This window comes from Vipera berus (genome assembly GCF_964194415.1).
Source record: "Vipera berus genome assembly, chromosome: 15".
Classification (NCBI taxonomy): Eukaryota; Metazoa; Chordata; class Lepidosauria; order Squamata; family Viperidae; genus Vipera; species Vipera berus.
The window spans coordinates 10,434,564-10,454,234 of NC_138218.1; the positions used below are offsets into that span (position 1 = coordinate 10,434,564).

Genomic DNA, 19,671 nt, shown 5'->3' on the forward strand with positions numbered 1-19,671 from the left:
GGGGAGGCGGCGGCGGCAGTGCGGGCTCCGGGAGGCAGGGGGCTCTGTGCTCTAGCGAGCGCGGCGGCGGCGGCGGCGGCGGCGGCTCGTCGGAGCGGCGCCCGGCTGGGTGGGAGGCGGTGTCAGCTCGCCTCGGCCGCCGCTTTCCTCCGCCCTCGCTCTCGGCTGCTCCGCTTGGGATCTGCCCGGGGCTGGGGGGCCTCGCGCTCGCACTCCCGGTAAGGACCGTCGCCTCCTGCGGGCCCCGCCGGGCCTCCTCCTCCTCTCCCTCCCTCCCTCCCACCCGCTGCCGCTTCTTCTTCTGCTGCTGCTGCTCCTCTTCCTCTTCCTCCTCCTCTTCCTCCGCTTCGGTCCCCGCCCTGCCGGGCAATGAAAAGCTGCTTCTGCCTGAAACGGGGGAGCCGCCAGCAGCCGCCAGCAGCAACGCCCCGGGCAACAGTTAAGTGTCTCCCCCCCCCACCACCACCACCACAAGGCCTGGGTGCCCCCTCTCCTCCATTGCTCCCCCATCCCGGGCTGGGCCTTGCGCCCCCTGCGCTCCTGCCAGCCCCCCTCCCGCTTCCCTTTCCCCACATGCACCTTCTGGGGTGCATTAGGGGAACCCTTCTCCCCCCCCCCCACTTCTAAACCGGGGAAAGGAGCGTGTAGGCCTTGCAAGCCGCGGTTAGGGCTTGTTGCAGAGTGTACATTGGGGGGGGGAAAGTCTCCCCGTTCCTTCCCCCTTTCCTTAAAGAGTGGGGGGGGTGCTCTCTCCCTTGTTCAGGGGCTAGAGAGGGGGGGAACCCCTGCAAAGATTCAGAACAAGGGGCTGGCTTTGTCTTGTCGGGGGCCCCCCCTCCTTTTTCAGTACGAGGCGAGAAAAAAATCTCTGCCAGCCAATCAACAACCACAACCCAGAGAAGGCACGCCTGCTCTTCACCCGCCAGCTTCCTGATGCTGTTTTGGGGTGGGGGGTTGGGGGGAATGCCTGGAAGGCCCTTGTGGTTGGGAGCAGACCCCTTTGCTTTGTTGCTTTGTACACTTAAAGGTGTGGAAGTTCCCTCGTATAACCCGTTTCTTGCATGCTTGGCTGGGCTGGGCTGCCCACAGACACACACACACGCCAGCTCCCCCCTGGAATGGCACCTAGGTGGGGTGTCTTCCGGTTTGAACCCCCCTGCTCTCATCTCTCTGCTTTCTTAGTTCCGAGCATGCAAAGGATCCCAACTCTGGAGTCGCCGTGCTTAGTATAAGACTGCCAGTTTGAAAAAGTGTGTTGGGGGGGTCTCTGGGTTGAACAAGGAAGAGAGCCTTTAAATGAGAGGGGGGTGGTGGTGGAAAGAGCTTTTCCCCACCCCATTCCCTAGAAATTGCATTACAAATATGCAGCGTTGCTCTTGAGACCCTGAAAGCATTTGTGTGTGTTGACACACTGACTCAACAACAGGAACAGAGTATCTTTACTAGCTGTGTTTGTTTTATTTTATTTTTATTGTTATTTAATGCTACTGGTTAGGTTAACAAGGGCTACAGTTCCATTTTTCCCCCCAAGAAAAGCTGAAGTGAAGCCAGGAAGGGCTACAGTATAAGGCAGTGACCCACTGACGGATTTGTGATAAATTAGCAATAGATCTATATTGGAAATAAACAATATGTTGGCTGTAAATTAGTTACAGGCTTGTTCAGCCAACCTGCTAAGCTGCAATATAGTTTCCTTGTTTGTGACAGGGATGTTGTCTTTAAATTGTAATATAGAGTGATGAAAGTAAACACTACCAATGCCAGTGTAGCAAGTTGCAATGTATACAAATCAGCCAGTTTGTGTATTCAGTAAAAAAACAATTAAGTATACCTGATATGCAGCTTTGGCTTAGGTCTTGACATCCAGGATATCACAAAGCTGTCTTTAACTTAGGTTTTAGCTGATGGAGAGAGGAGGTGGGGGTGGTTTAGTGTCTTGTGTGAACTAAGCCATTGTAATTTGTTGGTTGTGGTTTAGTGAAGTGAGAATGGGATCGCCTTTTGGAAACTTCTGACAAGCAAAGTCAGTGGGGAAGGCAAGCTTCGTTTAGCAACCGTGTTACTCACAACTGTGGCAACAAAGATCGTAAAATGGAGCAAAATTCATTTAACAAATGTCTCGCTTAGCGTCAGAAATTTTGGGCTGAACTGTGGCCGTAAGTCAGCGACTGGTAACCTGTACAGTCTTCTATCTCCGTAGTACGGCAACAAGACCTCAGAATTTCAACGGCAAATATTCCAAAAACTGCAGTGCAGCTTGCAACGGTCATAAGTTGCATTTATGGCATTGCAGCTGTCATAAATATGAAGTGAATATGTTATGAATTTTGATCGTGTGATCCTGGGGATGTTGCAGCGATGTGCAAAAAGGTCACAAGTCACTTTTTTCAGTGCCGTTGTAACTTCAAACGGTCATTAAAAGAACGGTTGTAAGTCAAGGACTTCCTGTATTTGTAGTTCAGGGCTGAACTTCGATGTCTTTGCTGCTCCCTGAGCTGGGTTGCTCTCTTGCAGATGTTTTATTACCCAACTAGGTAACATCATCAATGCTTCAGTAGCAGGGAGAGAACACACCCCACACACTCCTTTGTAGGATGTTACCTCCTTGGGTCATGAAATGTCTTCGGGCTCAGAGAGAACCAAGGGCCCCACAGCGTACAGAAAAATCCTTGGGATCCTTGCATACCTTTCAGATATGGAGACGAGTAACTTTGGGGGAAGAAACCTCAAGGCACAATGCAGCCTTCTCCCATGGCAAGGAAGCTAGCCCAAAGGTGTTGCAAAACGAAGAAAAAGAAAGAAAAATGGTCCTACTTGATTGTGTTGTTCGTGGGTGGCATCCCCCGATGCCTTTCTAGGACCGTAGGCATGCTTTTATGTGCACAGACCAAATTGTGGGAGGGCATTAATGTATACAGGGGCAGAGGTGGGTGTGAATTGCAAAGCCAGTAGCTCAGTGACGGCCTAAATATTTTAAACAGTCCAGGATCCTGAAACCACGTTTCCTTCCTTCCTTCCTGCAGAAGGCTGAATGGGAGAGATTAAAGCTTCCATTTGTGCGCCACTGCTAAACGGCATCTTTCCTGTTTGCTAACAATACCAGTCTTGGGTGGGGGAGAAATAATCTATTTTACATCTAGCCTTCCACCTGGACCAAAACAATATAACTGAACTCTAGAATTCCAGAAGAGCTAGAACTCTAGCAAAAAAAAAAAAATCAGAATAATATAAACAAACTCTAGAATTCTAGGCGAACTAGAGCTCTAGAAGGATTCCAGAATAATATAAATCCTCTTGAACTCTAGAGGAGTTTCAGCTCTTCAAGCTTCCATCCTATTCCCAGTGGCTGCTGGCCCAACCACTTTCAAATCTCAAAAGCAGATGAGATTTGGAGTAGAAGTAATTGAGCAGGTATATTTGTAAGCCACTTAGAGCCCCCAAAGGTGAGTGGGCAGCCATATCAATCCCCCCAATAAATAAATAAAATACTTCTCTTCTTTTAGTTCTGGACAATTAAAAAAAAAATCAGGGAATGGAAAGCCTGCCCTGATGCTTGAAAATCCTTTTGTTGTTGTTGTTGTTGTTACTATTGTTATTCTGCTTGGGGGTATTATTTTGCCTGGAACCAAGGGTGGAGTGGAGAGGTTAAACAGCATTCTTAAAATATTTTAAAGAATGTTTCGATTGCAGACAAGGTCCCAGCCCCTACGATTGGTTCAGGCAGTTTCTTGGGATGCATTCAACCTCTAAATTTGCATTCTGACCTGTCTCTGCCTCCCCACTCTTCTCCTTTTCCAGGATCCGTCCACCATGCCAGAGGTTAGAGAGCTCACCAATGCTTTGGCCAACCTGCCTATGGACCCCATTACCGGCGTTGGGGTCGTCGCCTCCCGGAACAGAGCACCCACCAATTACGACGTGGTGAGTATGAAGTCCACCCAACCATCACCTTGATGATACCTGCTCCTTTCCTTTCTCCTTCGTGTGTGTGCAACGCAAGCAAATCGCTTTGCGCTGGCACGCAGTGTGCGTTGCAGGGTGTTCTTTTTAAACAAACAAACAAAAAAACACACAACTCTCTGGAGCTGGGAACTAACTTTAAGCCTGGCTAGCAAAGCATCAGAGCTGGGTTTGTGGCATATAATTCCCAAGCAAATAAACCACCATCTTTTTTTCTAAGCCGCCCAAAATTGCTTTATTGGTGAGATAAACATAACACATAAACATAACATATGCACACAATATATAAATAAGAGGAGAGGGTCCTTGCTGCTCTCTCGTTCTTGCAAACGTTTCGTTGCCAAACTAGGTAACCGCATCAGGGCTAGCAGAGAACGGGATTTGCTTTCACGTTATATTCTAGTGGCTTGCCCTCTCAATGTTGTTGTTCCTCATTTCTTTTATCAATAAATAAAATAAAACATAGTCTGTCTCACCTGTGCTAAAGTAAGGAGTGATTATCCCAGACAAGTGAAGATGTAACCTATCTGACTTAACGCTGTGTGCGAATGCAGGCTAGTTGTTCTCCAGCAGCCATGCAAGAATTTATCCTGGTTTGGTGGGTGGTCATATCTGAATCCAGCTTTCTCTGCCTTCTACTTTCAGCAGTACTTGGTGATTGTTCGGATAATTCCACACCCAGTTGCTGCTCAGTTCTTTATTATTATTTTTCCTAAAGCAATTTTAAAATTAGAGCACTCTAATAAAAAAAGGGGGAAAATAGAAATTAAAAACGGTGCATACACATTGTTGAGTTCAGTAAAAAGGGAAGCCGTTCGGTTGATTCGTTATTCTTGCCAAGGCAGATGTCAGAGGATAGTTTTCACACCCTCAAGAGGACTAGCGACTTTAAAAAAAAATCGAATTTATGTGTAAGGAAATTTACTTGGGTGATGCCGTATTTTATTTTGAATACTATCCCCTGCTTTTTACCACAGGCTGTTTTCCAAGGCTGTTTCTTCAGACTCTATAAACCTGGCTTAAATGCTGTGTTTGTTCTTGTAATCAACCACTAACGCTGGGGGGTTATTTTTGCCCCGAGCCCTGGCTACATAGCTTACAAAAATGCAGGCTTTTGAGAGCTTCTTGAGGTTTGCTGCTGTGACCCTATTTAAGCTGATGGTCAGAGATGACCGATCTGGTTGTAGCTTCTAGCTATGTTTGGAGAACTTGCAGGATCAAAAAAAAAAGTTGTTTTTTTTTAGGGAAAACAAGATAAAAGGAGAGGCCACTTGGAAGTTTTAATGCCGGGGGGTGGAATAAAAAGAAGAATTTTGCAGATGATCTTTCTGGAATCTCAAACAGGAGCCTTCTATTAGGAGCTACTGTATTTCCTCATACTTGACGGCTGATAAGGAAACGCTGAGTTCACTACTTCAAATTCCAAGAAGGATAGCTGGCGTTTTTTGTTTGTTTTTTTTTGTTGTTGTTTTTCCACAAAATGAGAATCGGGAATTGGCTTTTGAACTGTTTTGCAAGATGGAAAGGCTTAGGGTTTTCACTGCCTTGTTTTTGATGTGTTTTTTCCCCCCTAGTAGATTCCCTCATGCTTCAATTTCCCAGGATTTAGGTCTGGCAAGCTCTCTTTTTACTTCTGGCACATCCCCCAAAGCTTTCTCTCCCCCCCCCCCCGCTTTTTTTTTTTTTTGGAGATTGAACTGAAATTGCATTGTCGACATTCCACTGCTGCGCACATTTTGTGGCAAACGTTTTGTCGTCAGAATGCTGGAGGCCGGGAGGAAATTACCCCAGATGAAATCACCTCTTTGAAGTTTCTTTTTTTTTAACTCCCCCCCCTTTAAAAAAAAAGGAGTGCTGGGTTTATTGGCTTGCCGTTATAAGCAACGTTGAAAAACAATGGCATACCAAGGTTCTTAAGTCTGCCCCAAAACAGTACAATATTTGATAACACAGAATTTCATCTTTTTCAGGGTTTTGTGCTTATCTTTCCAGGCAGAAAACATTATAAAGGAAAGTAAAATTTACCAGCAAGAACAGATTTTATGATAGATAGATAGATAGATAGATAGATAGATAGATAGATAGATAGATAGATAGATAGATAGATAGGTAGGTAGGTAGGTAGGTAGGTAGGTAGGTAGGTAGGTAGGTAGATAGATAGATAGATAGATAGATGATAGATAGATAGATAGGTGGACGGACGGACGGACGGATGGATAGATGGATGACCTGGCCCTTCTCTTTCATTTTTTTCCCCAGGTTGCACAAACCGCAGATGGCCTAGATGCTGATCTTTGGAAGGATGGCTTGTTCAAATCCAAGGTCACACGATATTTGTGCTTCACACGGACTTTCTCCAAAGAGAATGTAAGTTCACTTGCTTTTTTTGGTGTAACTATGAAGGGGTTGAGGTAGGATCAAAGAGAACATGTTTTGAGTTCTTCCACAGTGATGAAGCTTTTAAGTCCAACTGCTTTTTGGAGTTAAGGTAGTGGGAAGGTTGAAGGAAAGGGCGTTTTGTGCATTAACTATCAGTATAACTGGTTCCTGAAGAGCCAGTTTGGATTCATGGTTAAGGCCCTGGATTAAAACCGGGAGAGTGTGAGTTTGTAGTTAGGAGGTCATGAATTTGAATTAGAAATCAGGAGACACTGAGCTTGGATTAGGAGATCATTAGCCAGGAGACCATGAGTGGATCAGAAGCCAGGTGACCATGAGAAGCAGGAGGCAGAGGACCATGAGTTAATTAGAAGCCAGGAGACCATGAGCCAGGACACCGTAAGAAGCAGGAGGCCAGGAGACAGAAGACCATGAGCTTGGATTAGAAGCCAGGAGACCGTGAGTTCTGCTCTTGCTGTAGACACCAAAGCCAGCTGCCTGACTTTGGGCTGGTCCCTGTCTCTCATCCAAAGAGCCAGAGTCGTATAATGATGAAGGCTTCATGGGACAACGTTGAAAGTTGCTGGACTAGCAGCCCAGAGACCCAGGTTCTAGTCTCCTCTCAGCCATGGAAGTTCCCTGGGAGAGGCAGAGTCCTCCCTCAGTCCTAGGAAGCCCCCCTCCCACCCAAAAAGAAAGATGTTGCCAAGAAAGCTGTATGGTCTTGTCTGTGAGTTGCCAGAAGTTGAGGCTGACTCAAAGGCAGGCACACACAAAACGTTTGGTTCCTAGTCAGGTTTGTGCCCCATTATTCAAATTCTCTTTGGTCCCCTGTGCCAAGATTCTTGGGGGTGGGGTGGGGTGGGAAATGCATCTTGATTTTGCAGGATGCAAAATCCATTTCTCTCCTTCCAGTCGCCCCCAAGCGAAACATGTTTCCAGAAGGGTCTTGCTGACACAGGATGATGGGCCTCTACTTGTATGACTGTCAAAACAAGGGAGATCCCAGATACGCTTTCTGATGGAAATGTTTATGAAATGTGAGCATAAAAGCTTTGCTGTAGAACGTGGTTTCTTCTCCAGCCCTTAATTAATAAGGAACGACGTTTGCTTGGATTCAAATCAGGGTTCCTTGTTCCAACTTGGCCTGGAGGATCGCCTCTTTTTTCCCATTGTTGTTGTTGTTTTTCCCCCCCATTTTGCTTTGCTTTCTGGACTTTTTAGGCCAAGCTTCAAAAATGAAGCTGATTAGCAAACTGGATGCATGCCTTTTCTGCTCAGATAAGGATCTTCCCTGTCTGTGTATTTTTTTCCCCCCTGAGGTTGTGCTTTCACAAAACTGGAGCTGTTTCCCTGCTTTGTAATTTTGGAAAGGGGAGCCTCTGGAAAGATGTGGATTCCAAATGTTCCTTCTGAGGGGGTCTGAAGAGCACCAGGGATGAACCAAACCTCTTTCCCACCAACTGCAGGACTAACCTGGTCTCTGCCACCAATTCTGGTCCCCTCTCTTCTTTTAGAACTTCAAGGGAGGCAGTCCCACCTTAGAAGAATTTATGTAGATCCACATCTCCATAGTTCTGAAGCAGAAAAGGCTTTTGAAGGGTTACAAGAACGAAACTGCAGATGTCCACAGGACCGTTGGGACGATAGCTAAAGAAATGTTCTCTTCATGTTCTCTTGAGCTATCTTCTAGACCAGTAGTGGTGAACCTATGGCATGGGTACCAGAGGCGGCACTCAGAGCCCTCCCTGTGGGCATCCGCACCATGGTTTGGAGGTGGCAACTGTCCCTCTTCAACCAGCTGCCCCCCACAGGTGTCCCTCCCCACGAGCGACATTGAGGTGACCACACCCACCTTATCTTCCATGAACACCACAGCCTCACCTACCCAGTAGGCCACACCCACCTGGCACCCAGCGGTAAATAAGTGGGTTTTGGGTTGCAGTTTGGGCACTCGGTCTCTAAAAGGTTCGCCATCCCTGTTCTAGACATTTCAGGACCAGGCTGAGTGCATGTGAGGGTGAACTTTCTTCCAACGATGCTGTCTAGCCTAGTAGTGAAAGGCAGCTCAGAGAACACCCCACAGTTCAACCCTAAGACAGACAGACAGACATGCTCTACTCTGGGAGTTTCCCTTTTTTTTCATCAGTTGCCTAATCAATTTGCTTAGTTTTACTAAATTTCATGGCCATCGCTAGTGTTCAACATGGGCTTGTGTCATTGTAGAATTTGGTAGTGTGTCATCAGCATCTCCCAAATACGGGCGTTTTAAGCAAATGTCACAGTCTTGATTTATGCTGGTCTATAACCTCAATACAGATTTGATTGATTGATTGAATGAATGAATGAATGTATGTTTCTGATCATTCCAGTCTTTTTGCCAATACTCGCATAATTGTCTTATCCAAGATTCAGACTTCCAAAGCCATGCCTCTTGATCCAGCCCCCCAACTTGAACTGAAGCTCAGATGAGCAGGGGTAGTTTGTGAGAAAGTCGATACATGGATTGTGTTTGTACAATAATGTTGTTGACTGGATGGAGCCATCAGATTAATGGTCTTGCGGGAATGTAGTTTCTGTTTATTGGGGTGGTTTAGCTTTTGCCGAATCCTCCAGTATTTGGCGGCCATTGAGTCTTCTGCCTTTCTTCCAACAGAGTCACTTAGGTAATGTCTTGGTTGATATGAAGCTCATAGACATAAAAGATACTTTGCCCGTCGGCTTCATCCCAATTCAAGAAACTATGGATACACGTAAGTAGAGTTGGTAGCCTTTACTGTGATCAGGTCCTATCTAGATTCAGCCAGGCAGAGGATTCTGTGATGCACCAGCTATGGATTGAGTTGAATCCTATCTGCATCCCTATTGTTGGGTTTCAGTTGAAGATCAACACATTAAAATCCAGACTAGACGAGAGAAGACAAGGGAGGAGGTTAAAGACTGGGGTTCTAGGTGGGGAAAAAAGCTAAAAAATTAATCCTGAACTATAGAAACATCTTGGTCAACATTCTGCCATCAGGATTAGTACCTTCTGAGAAGTTCTGGATGAAATTACCTTTACACATAACAAGGAACCAATGTGAGCTTCACCCAATGTAGCTGGATGTCCAAGACTTGTAATCTTGCCCTCTCCTCCCTAAGAACATTTTTCTTTAGGATTGACACCGCATACTAAGTCCACCATTTGCATTTCCCTTCGGCAGAAGGTCAACCAAGTTTTAAAGGTCCAGATATTCATGTCTCTGCATGATCCAGGGATAGACGTTCTCTACAACTTGACCAGAAGGCTTGGAGATGGAAAGATCCCAGAGGAGTGGGAAGGAGAAACTGGGAAAGTTCAATGCAATTATTGTTCTCTTTCTTGGTGTCTGTCTCTTTCTCCTCCCCTCTTTAAGCCTTCAACCACCTGTAAAGAGAAGAGTAAGCTTTTTAAACTCGCATTGTCTTTTTCAGAAGAAACTGCTTTCCGGAAAAAGAGGTTGTGCATTAAATTTATTCCCCGGGATTCTACAGAGGCCGCCATTTGTGATATCCGCATACTGGGCCGAGGCAAACAAACTCCTCAACAATATACGTATATCGGGTATGGAGGTGTTTTTGTTTTTCAGGACTTTTCACTTGACTTTTTTCAGATGACCAATTTCCTCTCCAATGGGACCTCTGTCTCATTTCTAAACCAGCTCTAGGGGTCTTCTTCCAACTCAATAAGCCATATGATGAATGATTGAAGGAACTAGGTATGTTTAGTGTAACAAACAGAAGGACTAGGGGTGACATGATAGCGGGGTTCCAGTATTTGAGGGGCTGCCACAAAGAAGGGGAGGGTCCACCTATTCTCCAAAGCGCCTGAAGGCAGGAGAAGAAGCAACGGATGGAAACCCATCAAGGAGAGAAACAACCTAGAACTAAGGAGGAATTTCCTGACAGTGAGAACGATTAATCAGTGGAACGACTTGCCTCCAGAAGTTGTGAATGCTCCAACACTGGAGGTTCCCAAGAGGAGATTGGACAACCATTTGTCTCAAATGTTATTTGTCTCAAATGCTTGAGCAGAAGGTTGCATTAGAAGACCTCTAAGGTCCCTTTGAACCTATTACTTTATTTTATGTTCTCTGTTGAAGGAATCTTACTGTTTTCTCTCTTTGATGAAAAGGGAATTGAACAACATGGGCATCTGGTACCGGATGGGGAAAGTCCCTCGAAATCATGAATCATCTCAGCCTACCACACCTTCTCCACAAGCACCAGCCACCACACCAGCTGCCAACCTTCCCAGGTGAATATGTGGGCTTTTCATCCTTCCTTGCCAACGATGGTTTCCGGATGAACATAAGTCAACAATCTTTTCAAGCCAGGACTGAAAAAGAGGATTTTTCAAGCATAATCCCCTGCTTGGCTGCTATCCATGGCCACTTTGAAGTTTCCGGACTAAATTCCTAAGTTCAAAAACACCCAGTTTCAAAATTTTATTTATTTTTCCCCTCACAACATCTTACGCTTCTATGTCTAACCTATTTTATCACCCATCTGTGTCTGTATTCGTGTTCCTTTCTCAGCTCTAGTAACAGCTATGGTGTTATACTTGATTTTTTTTTTGAATGGGCAGCATCAATCAATGACAATCAGGCTAGGAAGTGGGAAACAGGTGACACCTTACCTTCTCCTACCTAACATGGAGAGAGGTTTTGGGGGGTCCTGTTACTATGACAGATCTCCTCTTTCTCTTTTTTTCTCCTCCTCTCTTTATCTTCTCCTTATCTTCTCCTTATCTACTCTTCTTTCTTCTTTGTCTCCTCTTATTTGTTTTTCTCCTTATTTCTTCTTCTTATTTCTCCTCCCCCCTTTCTTCCTTCCTTCCTTCCTTCCTTCCTTCCTTCCTTCCTTCCTTCCTTCCTTCCTTCCTTCCTTCCTTCCTTCCTTCCTTCCTTCCTTCCTTTCTTTCTTTCTTTCTTTCTTTCTTTCTTTCTTTCTTTCTTTCTTTCTTTCTTTCTTTCTCCTTCCTTCCTTCTCCTCCTTCTCCTCCTCCTCCCCTTCTCTTCTCCACCATTCTTCCTCTCTTTCTCTTCTTCTCGTCCTTCTCCTCTCCTCCATCCACCTTCCCTTCCTCCACCCCACCACCCTCATTCTTCAGCTCTTAAGCAGGAGAGATGAGGGTGAACGATGTATCGGCAGGAGAAGAGAAGCCAGTTGGGCTTCCCTCCGACATTGGTATTCCGCTCACACCGAATTGTAGTCGAGCAGCAGAACCCAAAGATCGGGCAGCTGCCATTTTGTCCAGAAGCGAGAAGAAGCTGCGGGAAACCCTTTTGTCATCCCTTTGCCCTGGTCTCCGAGGCTTGCTTCCCCCCTCCACACCCCAATATATGGAAGGGAGAGGGGAACACACGGGTGTACACACGCCCACACGAACCCACCCATATAGAGACACCCCGTTTCTCTTCTTCCTCTTACATTAAACCCCCTTCCTGTGCTGTCATTTGAATGCTGACGGGGAAAGGGGACATGTTACTCTCTTTCTCCGCCGTTGGTGGGGAGAATTAATTGGCATTTGCCCATATTAATGAGCTCCCTCTCCCTGCCTCCCCCTTTCCCCCACCCCCGAGTCTTCCAGCATTAGAGATTCTCTTCAAGTCCTAGTAATTAATTGTTAATCTCTTTTCAGGGCTAAGTTTGCCTACTCGCCGGAGTAGGGACAGGAGGGAATAAGCCCGGCTGCCAAACCCACGCACGTTGCAAGTGGCAGGGAGGGGGGGGAGTCCTCTGCCCCCCAACTCCCCCTCCCCGTCAGGCAGCAGTGCGCAGTGGGCAGAGTCGCGAATGTGTCACGCATTGCCGCGGCGCATTCGGCGACGGTGTCAAAACACAACTTCAATTAATTTCCTCTAATTATGGCTCCAGAGAGACTGGCTTTTTATTGTTCCTCATTAAAAGGCATTGCCTTTTTCCTTTTTTTATTTTATTTTATTTTATTTTTTAAATATCTGCTTTTTTATTTATTTATTTATTTATTTATTTGTTTTTATAAACCGCCCTTCGTTTGCTTGTTTGTTTAAAACCGCCCCCCCCCTGCCGCCCCATCCTCTTTCGGTGCCTCAAATGCAGCAAGAAATTCAGAAAGCTCTATTAATATGTGTGTGTGTGTACATATACATACATACATACATACATACATACATATATATACACACATATTCAGAAAGCTCTTAAGATGAAGGCCAGATTTAATTAATGATACGTCCAGGGAGGGGTTAAAAATACAGATAGTTCTCAACTTGTGGCCTGTTGCTTAGCAACTGTTCAGAATTCTGACGGACCTCCCTGAGGTAATTATGATCCAATAGCTGCCGCCCCTCCCTTTCCCCCCCCCCGCAGTCACATGACTGCATGTCAGGCGCTCATTAACGAGCCCACAATTACAGGGACACATGGCCACATTTTACCTCAGTGGTGAGGTTTTTTTTGTGGAAAACCAGCATGTTTTTGGCAGAACCGGCCCCTAGTGATTCACTCAATGACTGCCACAAAAAAGGGATAAAATTAGGTTGGTCATACACTATTGTACTGTTATTTTCTGGAATTGATTGGCTATGTCTAGCTATTTATATGTTTATATCATTCTTCATTCTGTCTATATCTATCTATCTGGCTATATATCTACCCATCTAAATACAAATATAAAAAAATAAAAACAGAATTATAGTAATAAATTTCTCCATTATTCTATCCACCTGTATCCATCAATCTACCAGTATCTGTCTGTCTATCTATCTATCTATCTATCTATCTATCTATTTATCTATCTATCTATCTATCTATCTATCTATCTATCTATCTATCTATCATCTACAAATGGAAATATAAATAAAAGACAGGAGAAAAGTAGAATCCTAGTAATAAATCACCAAACTAAAAAGCTTTCATATGTCTAAAGACAGGGAGATGACAGAAGGCATTCCCCTAAGTGATGGAAACTTTTTAAACAGTGTTACTAATAGTGTACAACTACTGTTACCACTGTTACTAATAATAATAATAGAAAACTAGCAGTTGAGAGTAGAGAGTTCAGACCAAATATAATGAAAAGCTGGTGGGGGGGTGGAATCAAAAGAATTTTGCTTGCCAGTTGAATCAGCCAGATGATATGTTTTCATTTCTGTCTTAGTAGTCTGTTAAATCAAAATCTCGTCAATGCAAGATTTAGGTTACTTTTCCCCAGCTTGGACCTCGCTAGAGTTGAGCAGGACTCAAGATCTTGACCTCTGAAATGATGCAATTTGGGGCTTCACTTGTCTTTATCTGCCAGTTTTATTCCCCCACTTAAGTGCTGAATAATTTCCGAGATAAACTTTCTCCAGAATATTTAGCTGAACCATCTCGAAATTAGTTGTCATATTTAGAGACGGCTTGAACTGGAAGATTTTTCTAGTTTCTCCCCCATATATTTATGGGACCTCGTCGAAATGTCGCCAAGACACCCTCAATCTTACACGGGAAAAGACCCGAATACGCCAAGACCTACATACCTGTACCCGTGAAAATCTACTAAAACACACACACACACACACACACACACACACACACACACACACACACATATATATATATATATATATATATATATATATATATATATATATATATATATATATATATATATATACTTGATGAAGAACGTCACCCTAATTACATATTTAAATGCAAGTCCCGTGTCAATATGGCTCCTTGCTGCTTGAAATGATGATTAATTATATTCCAGATTCTAGCGGCCTCCGTTCATCTCAGCTGTGTTATTGTTCCCCAGTTGTTCTTCCCTCTTGCTCGCCATTTCTTTCTCCCTTCCCTCTTCTCCACTTTTGTCCAGGAGCTGGTTTGTTTATTTATTTATTTATTAAATGCGCATGTGTGAATATGGCTTTCGAAATTGAAAGTAGTCATTGATTTGCCATATGCTGCCAAGCTGTTGGCGTTTAACAGGGGTTATATTAATCTTTTTGCCTCCCAATAAATTAGGTTGTGTGGGGTTTCTGAGTGGCACGCGTACAAGAGGGGAAGGAAAAGCTCCCTCTTTATAGTCTTAAAATGATTATAAAATGTGCCTTTTTAAGATATGCCAGCAGGAGACGTAGCTGGCAGCAGTAATAAGTTTAGGATCCGTATCTGGCTCCTGCTTGTATTTGTATAAAATCAATTCATGCCGGCAATTAGGACAGATTTAAGATCGTTTGCTTGTTTGTTTGTATCCCGCCTTTATTATTTTTGCAAATAATTTAAGGTGGCAAACATATCCAACACTTCCTCCTCTTATTTTAACAACAACAAACCTGTGCTTTGGATTGAGGGACCGGCCCAGGTTTTTGTGGCTAAAGGTGGGACTAGAACTCAGTATCCCCTGCTGATTGATCCACTGGGTTGTTGTTGTTTTTCCTTCCATTTAGTCGTGTCCAGTTCTGGGCTGGTCCCTGCAGTTTTCTTGGCAAGGTTTTTCAGAAGCGGTTTTCCATTGTCTCCTTCCTAGGGCTGAGGGAGAGTGACTGGCCCAAGGTCACCCAGCTGGGCAAGACGATCTGCTGAAGCCATTCTCCATCACGAGCATCCTTGTCTCCTTAATTTGGGATCGTTGTTCTTGAAGGTCACGTGTGCTCTTTTGCCCCTTCTCTTTAGACATATATCGTTGACGCTTCCTGCCAGCTTTCGAGGGAAAGGCCACGGCACTCGGCCAGATTTTGAGTATCAGCACTCCAATTTATATGCCATTTCAGGTAAGTGACAGATCTCCTTGCTTCCTAGAGACGCTCCCTTCACAACAACAATAGTTACATTTGCCAAATCGAGCCCCCAAATTCAGTGGCTAAGCAAGACGGTCATTAAGCAAGTTTTGCTCTTTTTTTTAATGACCTTCCTTGTCACCTTTGTTAACCGTATCACTGCAGTTGTTACGTTAGTAACACGGGTTGTTAAGTGAAGCTGCCTTCCCCATTGACTTTGCTGATCAGAAGGTCCAGCAAAGGGGAGTCACACCTCCCTGCCACCGTCATAAATACGAGTCAGTTGCCAGGCGTCTGGATTTTGATCAGGGGACGTTGCAACGCTTGCAAGTGTGAAAAAATAGTCACAAGTCGCCTTTTTCCAGTGCCGCTGTAGCTTCGAACGTTCACTAGATAAATTGTTGTAAGTTGAGGATGACCTGTAACACTTCTGCAGGCAATGGGGGAAAGATGGTGTGCCCACACCGCAAAGAGGAGTGGTGCTTCTGAAGCCTCACGTTGTTGGTCAGGTGGTCAGTTAAGTAGCCCTTCTCAACAGCAGTCCATCCTCAGACTGGGTTCCTGACCACGTGACGGGATGTTGAGAGAAGAGGACAAGGTTCTCAAGAAGATCCAATAATCTTCTGACCTGGTGATTGTAGAGTTCGTGAGAAAGAACTGCTCCATCCATACCTCTCATGACTTCTTCTGAAGGGTGGTGTTGAGTCAGAAGGTCAGACCCACACAGGCGACTAGAGAGAAGGAAGAGCAGAGGGCAGGAATAATTTTTGCCCAAGGACCCAAGCAGGGGGTTGGGCTAGAAGACCTCCAAGGTCCCTTCCAACTCTGTTCTTCTGATAAGAACAGAACTTCACGAAGCAGAAGGAGAAGTAGATGGCTTGTAATAACAGAAGTCGGAAGGAGGAATAAGTCACTTTTAAGGGGGCATAAATTCTCCACGGCGGCGCATAAACAGCCCTCGTTCTTCACCGTCTGTCCCTGCCAATAACAGGGGACGGTGCTGAAATAAAGGGGAGAGGGAGGGGAAGGGGGACAAAGCTTGTATCTTGGATCCTGGTGTAAAAGGTTAGTGGCTGACAGGTGGCGAGGTTTTCCCACTGTATAAAGCCATGTGCAGGCTGTCAGACCCACACAGTCTGCCTCGTTTCAAGTGATGGATTGCGTGTTTCCTTGATTAAACCTTCCGTCACTTAAGGAACAATAAGCTGCAGCACCGAGGTGTCAAGATGTGTGGCTCCGTGCGTGTGTGTGTGTGTGCGTGCGTGTGTGTGTTTCTGCTTTCCATTTTTGCAGATGTTGGGCTCAGCGCGCAGCATGTATTATTAAAGCGAACCTGGCATTTATAGCATCTTTATTTCCTTCGCAAGAGAAATGACCCTTAAATTTTGCCTTCGTTACAGGACGGGACAGAGGTGGCCCTTTCATCAGTGTAATTGGTAGATTAATCAACTTAAAACTTGAGTTGATTAATAAATATATATATATTTATGTTCCTCAGGGATTTTTAAATCATCTTTTGCCTTTGAGCTTTTCCATGATTTTGTCAAAGTCCGATAATGTGCAAGTACTACACACACACACACACACACACACACATCTTCCTTTCAAGGATAAATCGTTTTTCTCGCCCTTATTATATGCCATCTTGTCCTTGTGGGGGTGTCTTAAACAGACACATCTGGAGATTTTGGAAATATAGAGAGTGCTTTAAATTTATAATGAATGAATGGTTGCTTACCATTTTGTCTTTTTGGCTTTGTGGTGAGCTCTCTAGGATTGTAAAATAGTCAACTTAGCAGCTTTATTGTATAAAGAAATAAAATCATATGGTGACTGAATTGAAATGTTTTCTGTTGCCCAGTGGTTTTACTGGATTTATAATATTCCATGATCCTAGATCCCTCTAATTATCCCTTCATATCAGTTCTTTCGTGATCGACGTCAAGGTTTAGAATTCTCGTGTTCGATAGAGAATTCTTCTGCCTTCTAAAATAGTAATTTTTGATGGAAAGAGCATGTGCTTCCAGCCTGACTGGTAAGAGCAAGGGTCTTCAAACTTGGCCCTTTTATGACTTGTGGACTTCAACTCCCAGAATTACTCAGCTAGGCATGCTGGCTGAGGAATTCTGGGAGTTGAAGTCCACAAATCATACAAGGGCCAAGTTTGAAGACCCCTGGGTAAGAGGGACAGTCATGGAATCAGAGCTGGAAGGGACCTTGGAGGTCTTCTAGTCCAACCCCTGCTCAAACAGGAAACCTTATACCCTTTCCAGACAAATGGCTGTCCAGTCTCTTCTTAAAAGCCTCCCGTGATGGAGCACCCACAACTTCTGGAGGCAAGGAGTTCCACTGTTTAACTGTTCTCCACTGTCAGGGAATTTCTCCTTAGTTCCAGGTTGAATCTTTCTTTAATGATCATCTCAAAGCTTCACCCTTTCTAGAATCCCACCGTGTGATCCAAATATTTGAATTCTACGGATCATTCTCATCATTCAAGAACAATCTTTCTTTTTTTTTAACAGTCTTTTAAAAAAGTCTTTTTTTTAATAACAAAGGTTTTTTAAAGAGTGTTATTCATATTGAAGGTGTAAATAAAAAGTGGGATGTGCTGGTTGAAAGAGAACAGAGCAGATTTCTTATTTCAAAAGATGATGAAAACAGAAATGTGTTCTGTCCATTCCTGTTTATTATTAAATAAGGGATGGGGAAAATCATAACACAATTTAATATTATCAACCATCATTTATAAGCATGCTACATAGTCGACAAGATTTATTGAGAATTAAATCAAGTTTATTTTAGTGGGCACAAATGTAGGCATTGGGTATCCCTTCCCCTTGATATCAGTAGAAAGTAGAAAATATCTAAATTTCCTTGGCATAGTCTTGTGGGTTTATCAAATCAGTCTCTCTCAAATTAAGCATGAGAAAATAAACTATGAGATTCGTCCTTAATTTGAAACATCCTTATGCTTACTTTTCCCTGCCTTATTTACTTCGGTAGATCTTGCATTGTTGTGCTACTAAATTACCCTTTATAGAAATGTCAGTATGAAGAGTGCAGATATTCCATCAAAAGTTTCAGACTAAATGGATGAGCTTTTTAATACCTTGGCAGCTTTTGGGGTGAAGTTAATAAACAGCGTGTTCCAAGACAATATGTTAATGGCTCCCGGAGGGAGATAAGTTGGTTTGGCTTCCAAAATGCCAAAACAAAAGAGAAAATACTTTGGCTGGAAATGCAGAAGCTGCTTGGGTTGCAAAATGTTTCATCTATCCACAAGAGGCTTTGGTATGACTTATGGACAAATCGTACGTTACCGGAGCTGAGTTGAAACTCTCCTTTGTTTGTCGCGAGAGGTTTTGGCAACGCTGCCCAATTCATCTTCTCTTTTCTTCTCGTTGGCTCAGTTCTTTCCTTCATTCCTGGACTCTCAGATTCCAGCGCAATTCAGATTCTAAATTATACCAGGAATCACCCTTCCTTCCCAATGCAAGACACCTCGGATTCCTGGTTGGTTGGGATCATTGACTAAATCAAGAAGGGAGCTAAGCTAAAGCTTGTAAATGTAATCAATAGTGCAGGAAAACAATAAAGAAGCTTCTGTCCACTTCTATCACAAAGCTGACTTCGATATTCAGGTGAGGGAGATTTAGTGTCTTTGAATTTGTAGAAGCCGTGGTGGAATCTTGCATAATAAAATGGTAGCAAGTGTTGATTTCATCAGATAAGCAAGCTGTTGCTTGTATCTGATTTCCAGAGCTGTTTCTCTCCGATGTGCTTGGCTAGTCATCAAACTAGATAGGTACGTATGGTGACATCCTTAAATTTATGTAGATCATATTTTCTGGGTTTTTCAGTGCCAAGATTAGGAGCAGGTAGAAGATGTGGAGTCCTTGGTGCTGTCTGAGCTTGGTTGTTTTCTTGAAGACGTTTCATTACCCCACTAGGTAATATCATCAGTGCCACAAGGGAGTGGGATGTACGGAGAGGAGGAGGACTGTGGGGTCCTTGGTGCTCTCTGAGTTTGGTGATTTTCTTGCAGACATTTGTTTATATACAGTTCCTTCTAGCACTGATGATATTACCTAGCTGGGTCATGAAACATCTGTAGTCCCCTGATCATCTTTGTTGCTCTTCTGAAGTAGCTGGCATTTTTATATGTCTTTCCTTCATGACGTAAGTGTGCAACTCAAACTTTGGAAAATAGTGACCAGGCCAAACATTAATAAAAAAAAAAGTAAGGCCCAAATTCCAAGATAGCCCTTGGCATGGAAAACCCAACATCCAACTGATGTTTCGAGCAATAGCTTTTTCCAACTCTTGAGTCTATAGAAATACGTTGGCATTGATTAATGAGCTAAGATGGCACTCTGAATGGGCTGGTGGGCAAAACTGCTTCCCTTGAAAAGAGAGAATGCCAAAATTCCTTGATTCTCTTTCCATCCCTATTGTGCAATTTTTTTTTCTTCTTGTGTTGGCCACCCCCCCCCCCCCAAACAGCCATATGCTTCCTGCCACGATATTATGTGGACTTCAATTGCCTCTGGTTTTTTTTTAATAAATC

At 44.1% G+C, this 19,671-nt stretch overlaps 1 protein-coding gene across 6 annotated transcripts in view; it reads left to right on the forward strand.

The window, feature by feature from the left end:
• The first annotated feature begins 360 nt into the window (after window positions 1-360).
• Window positions 361-19,671, forward strand: part of MVB12B (multivesicular body subunit 12B) — a 49,126-nt gene continuing 29,815 nt past the window's right edge. For all 6 annotated transcript variants that reach the window (XR_014028058.1, XR_014028059.1, XR_014028060.1 and 3 more), the window contains exons 1-7: window positions 361-438; window positions 3,799-3,921; window positions 6,220-6,327; window positions 8,996-9,092; window positions 9,793-9,922; window positions 10,493-10,615; window positions 15,001-15,098. Coding sequence is in view for 1 of the 6 variants with exons in the window: in XM_081340056.1 (XP_081196182.1) it covers window positions 370-438; window positions 3,799-3,921; window positions 6,220-6,327; window positions 8,996-9,092; window positions 9,793-9,922; window positions 10,493-10,615; window positions 15,001-15,098 (748 nt within the window). In the remaining 5 variants the exon portion in view is untranslated. The remainder of the gene's footprint in view (window positions 439-3,798; window positions 3,922-6,219; window positions 6,328-8,995; window positions 9,093-9,792; window positions 9,923-10,492; window positions 10,616-15,000; window positions 15,099-19,671) is intronic.